This window comes from Sinocyclocheilus grahami, unplaced genomic scaffold, assembly GCF_001515645.1.
Source record: "Sinocyclocheilus grahami isolate Dianchi unplaced genomic scaffold, SAMN03320097.WGS_v1.1 scaffold435.1, whole genome shotgun sequence".
Lineage (NCBI taxonomy): Eukaryota > Metazoa > Chordata > Actinopteri > Cypriniformes > Cyprinidae > Sinocyclocheilus > Sinocyclocheilus grahami.
The window spans coordinates 111,513-117,182 of NW_015505614.1; the positions used below are offsets into that span (position 1 = coordinate 111,513).

General features: G+C 40.2%; 1 protein-coding gene across 1 annotated transcript in view; it reads left to right on the plus strand.

Moving 5' to 3' along the window:
- The first annotated feature begins 413 nt into the window (after window positions 1-413).
- Window positions 414-5,670, plus strand: part of LOC107551837 (kelch-like protein 11) — a 14,506-nt gene continuing 9,249 nt past the window's right edge. The window contains exon 1 of the mRNA XM_016233588.1: window positions 414-1,042. Within this exon, the coding sequence (XP_016089074.1) occupies window positions 510-1,042 (533 nt within the window). The 5' untranslated portion in view covers window positions 414-509. The remainder of the gene's footprint in view (window positions 1,043-5,670) is intronic.

Below are 5,670 nucleotides of genomic sequence, written 5' to 3' on the forward strand. Positions count from 1 at the left end.
AAACTTAAAACACATTTTATCTGTTTGCCTCGATGTTATTTGATCATTAATCAACATCACAGAACAGTTTATATGCGAATGTGTCGTTAAATTGTGGAAACTAAAACTTACAATTTCAAGGGGTAGGCCTACAAGTAAACATAGGCCTATTCCAAGTCTAACGGGTTCTGCTGTAAAAAAAAAAAAAGTTTGGGAACCCTAGTCTTTATAATGGCTATAAATAATATTTGACATTTAATTAGTCCAGGAATATGCCATTCGTGACGAGGTTTATTTTGCGATAATGTCGAGCTGAATGTACACTGAAGACTGACACCATATTGTGTATTTTATAACATAATATTTTATAACACATTTCTATGTTATTTCAAAACAATACACCGTTGATATTTTTATGTTATTTCTTTATTCCCAGATCAGCAACCCATGTCCCTGGTCAGTTCCTGTAACATCAACAGGACTCCTGCGGTGTATGCTGCGTGTGCGCATGTGCATGTCAAGCGTTGTTTATGTTGGAGTGTGTATGTTTGAGTGTGCTCCACCACCTCAACATACTACGCACTTTACGAACCGACCACGCGGACACCGAGATGGCCGCAGCTGCCCCGAATCCAGAGGACGCCAGCCGAAACAGCGGCGGGCCGAGCACGACGAGCGCTCTAGCGGGAGACGGAGAGTCTGAGGAGGCCGAGGAGTTTGCCTCCACGACCCACTGCTCGGAGCTCTCCCGGCGGCAGAACGAGCAACGCAAGCTCGGGCTCTTCTGCGACGTGACGCTGGTGTTCAGCAGCGCCCCGGGAGCTGCCAACAGCTTCGAGTTCAGCGCCCACCGCTCAGTCTTGGCTGCGGCCACGGATTATTTCACGCCGCTGCTCGGGGGTCAGTTTTCTGAGTCGGTGACGCGGCGGGTGGAGATGAAGGAGTGGAGCAGCGAGGCAGGCCTCGACCAGGAGACGGTGGAGAGCGTCATCCAGTTCATGTACACGGGCGAGATACGAGTGAGCACCGCTAACGTGCATGAAGTTCTGGAGCTGGCGGACAGGTGAGAGAAAATCATGCAGGTCATATAGACTGTGTGTCAAAACACAGCGAACCTAGACAGCATTGTTGATGTCTGATCACAAATACACAATAGGGCTGTCAAAAAAATTAGAATTTCGAATATTCGTCGAATTTAAAATAAAAGTCCACATTCCAATGCAAAAATGTTGCATTCGAATTGTAGGTGTGCGTCAGGCAGCCTTTTATCAGTAGGGCACGAAATGCGACGACGACGTAAGTGTCATTGCATTTTAATGCTAGCGCGGTAAAGTTAGTTTTAGGTTCAATATTCGCCAGACATTCGCTTTCGCGTGCCACTGTTCTATATAGTGGACAGTCCTACAAAGATACCACTACCATGATTAGTTTCAACAATATGCAAAAACTTTATATCGAAATGAAAATATTATTTAAAAACCACCTAAGTGTATTGTAGCAGCCAATTTAAACCGGAGAAAGCTTTGACCTGCTATAGCGGCGCTTGATGCGTATTGCCGGGTTCAGACTACACAATATTTTTGTCGGTCACTGTGTCAGATTACACGATTTTGACTCCTAAAATCTTGTCGTGTTGTGGACAAGAAACATGTCAGACTACACGTTGCTTCCCGACCATTCATTGCGTGCCGTCTTTAATGACGCGCGTGATGTCATCGTGAAGGCGGAACTAGCGATTGACTTCCCAAAACAAGGCTGTGTCCGAAATCGCCCCCTATACCCTCATTCACTATTCCCTACATTAGGTCACTAATTCAGTTGACTAGAAGGAGTGAATGAAAACGAGTAGTGAATTCGGACACTGAGTGCACCGGAAGGAATGCCGCTTTTGCATAGTTTGTGCTTGCTGTTTATTAATCATTTGAAACTAGCAAACTAGCAGCTCCAGTAGTAAGATTAAAGGATTTATCTTGAACTCTGTCACGGATATTATGTATAAACCCTAATCAAACAATTTAATAATCAATTTACAATGAATTTATACCCGTGTTGTACATTATGCTGTACGCCATGGATGAGCGCTGCGGGCGCCATCTTCTGGCGAGATGCAGGAAGGCGTGATTCTCACGGTGCATTATGGGCATTCTCTAGCCGTTGAGCATGCACCAGTTGTGCACTCGTTTTTGCAGTGCATTGTGGGATTGAATGAGTGCACTCGAGAACGTCCACTATGGTTTCGGACACCACTAAAAATGGCTGTTCCCTCAAATAGTGCCCTATTTAAGGGTATGGGGGCGATTTCAGACACAGCCCAAGAGTGTAAACATTGCTGAAGCGCTTCCGCTATAGTTCGCCAGCATTTTTCTTTCTTTGTTCTGTCGTGGTAGTCCCTCGATGACACATCATACAGGCAGGAGTACTGTTGCCACAGCTCCACGAACCTTTCCTCCATCTCATAATTCCACCTAGCAGCACCATCTCTCTTTCGTTTTGCCATGTTTGAAACCTGTGTATGAAAGAGCTTCTATGCTGCTATTTATCAACGTCACCAATGTGACAGAACTCGTCATGGACAATAGAAAAAAAATTAAACATGCTAGTCTTTCTCAACCCTCTATGCTCACCTTGGCAATATAATCGACATTGGCTAGTAAATTGTTTTGTTTACTCGCCAGACTGATATACTATTTTACACACACACACATGTTTACATTATCTAAATGGGGACATTACATAAACTTCTATTGTTTTTATATGCAGATAGTTATACACTTTTTAACCTAAACCCACCCCTAACCCTACCCCTCACAGAAAACTTTCTGCATTTTTACAATTTCAAAAGTAAAAAAAAAACAACTTTATTTTTATAACAGTTTTACAAATGAGGACATCCACAAATTGAGGTTTTTGACGATTTTGTCAGGTTTTGCTCACTTTTGGGTACAAAATTGTCCCCAAAATATGGTTAAGTAGGTACACACACACACACACATATGATTCCACCCAATCAGCTTATCTTTATAAAATGGAACAGCTTCTTAAATAACTGAATGTGCACTCTTAACTTCAGCCAATCAAGCATTATATTATGATAATTAAGCACTATTTAATGATAGAACTAGCGATTAGAACTAAAATTTGGTAACCATGAATGAATGCATATTTGTTATTTTATCTTAGGACTAGTGGTGGTGTTTAAGATATTGTTGGTCATAGGTAATAGTAATTATTATTAAAAGATACTACTACTACTATTATTATCTGCTGGGTTCATGAATACTAATCACGTTGTCAGCGTTCGCTCGAAATGATTTGCTGAAATCAAAACAGGGACGGTAATAGATGAGCACCAGCCAATGAGAGCTGATCGCGCATTAGCTCCGCCCACTGCCAAGAAACCGGCATATCTTCTGCTTGTTCTTAAAAGCTGAATAATTCTAAATGAACTGTTATTTTGACAGGAAAATACAATAAAGAATATGGTTTACATGTCGATTCAGCGTGGTATGCAAGACTCTCGCTCTCTCTCTTTGCATGTGTGAGAAACACAGCACTATCAGTAAAGCGACGGCGAGTCGTGTGCCTTCACACTAGTTTACGGTACATCAAATACAGGTGCGCTGCGTGCTACATACTGCGCATCCACTGAGTACATGACATGATCCATTGAGCGCATCCAAATAGTACAGATCGCTTGACGGTGAGCGAAACTCTCAAGCACTCAGTCAGCATGTTTATCGAGTGAAAATCTGTGTTGAAAGCCTCTCACACACATACTGGCATGTAAAATCTAAGAATTTATTAGCCAGTGGCTAATGTTAGACATTATTTAGTCGCATATGCGAGTGATTTACTCGCAATGTAGAGGGTTGTTTCTGTCGTGATGTAGTGATGCATCGCAGACGCAAAATCGGTTGTCGTCCACTATGACACGCTACACATGCTGAAACTATGGAATCTTGCGTCCCGACGCCTAGGCCTGTCGCAATAATCAATATATCGACTTACCGTGCAATATATGTACATGACCTCAATAATTTTTGGTGACGCAATATATCGCCCATTATATTTACTTAAAAATTAATGTCACCATGTTTTGTATATTCCACTTGCACCTGTGTCTTTTGCAGCTTCTCGTACATGGTGCAGTCATGAGGTGCTAGTTCAAATTTGAAAATGCTTCTACAAAAAAAGTTTAATCTGCAGATATGGTTTTGTTTAGGGATCTGTGCCTTTGTGCATACGGACATCTGACTGATAAGTAGTGATTGTGTTTTTCAGCAATAGTGTGCACCCTTAGTTTACAGAGAAAAGAAGGTCCGGGAAAAATGTAGATGGAAAAATCTGCATACAAGTTCTTTGTGCATTTTTCTTTTTTTCTACTTGTTACTTTGCACTTTTTGTTAGAAAATGTTTATTTACTATTTATTCAGTTTTTTAAGGAATCTAATATTTTGATACTTAATTTCCATGATCTATATATTCTTAAAAATTAAAAGTTTGATGTCATTCGGAAGTGTGTTAGGGCCAGGCATTCTTGCATTATTATGCTATTACATTATGATTATATATTCAGTGGCATAAAATGGTCTTTAAAATGACAATAATATTGCTTATCGCAATTATTTCTGGGGCAATATATCGCACAACAAAAAGTTGTTATCGTGTGTATAACTAGTAGTGATTTACTACAGGTGGGATTTTGCCAATACCTTCCTTCATATATTTACATTTAGTAATTTAGCAGACACTTTTATCCAAAGCGACTTACAAACGAGGACAATAAAAGCAGTCAAAACTAACAAAAGAGCAACAATATATAAGTGCAAATGACAAGTCTCGGTTAGCCTAACACAGTACACGTAGCAAGGTGTATATATATATATATATATATATATATTATACACACACACACGCAAAGAAAAACAAGTAGATAGAATAGAAAAAATAGAAAGCTAGTGTTTGTTTTTTTTGTTTTTTTTTAAATAAAAATAAATAAAGAAGATAAATATAGATAAAGTAGAATTAAAATAGAATAGAAAGTGTTAGAGTTAGAGGGTCAAATAAAGGTGGAACAGATGTGTTTTTAGTCATTTCTTGAAGATGTTTAAGGAATCAGCTGCTTGGATTGATTTGGGCAGGTCATTCCACCAGGAGGGAACAGTTAATGAAAAAGTCAGTGAAAGTGATTTTGCGCCTCTTTGAGATGGCACAATAATACGCCGTTCACTTGCAGAACGCAAGGTTCTAGAGGGCACATAACTCTGAAGTAATGAATTTAGGTAAATGGGTGCAGAGCCAATAGTGGTGTTTGTAGGCAAACATTAATGCCTTGAATTTAATGCGAGCAGCTACTGGTAGCCAGTGCAAATTGATGAACAGAGGTGTGACTTTTCGGCTCATTAAAGATTAATCTTGCAGCGGCATTTTGGATTAATTGAAGAGGTTTGATAGAAGTGGCTGGAAGACCTGCCAAGAGAGCATTGCAATAGTCCAGCCTAGATAGAACAAGAGCTTGAATAAGGAGTTGTGTTGCATGTTCTGAAAGAAAGGGCCGGATTTTCCTAATGTTGTATAAAGCAAATCTGCAGGACCGGGCAGTTTTAGCAATGTGGTCTGAGAAATTCAGCTTATCATCAATCATAACTCCAAGGCTTCTAGCTGTTTTTGAAGGAGTTATGGTTGATGAGC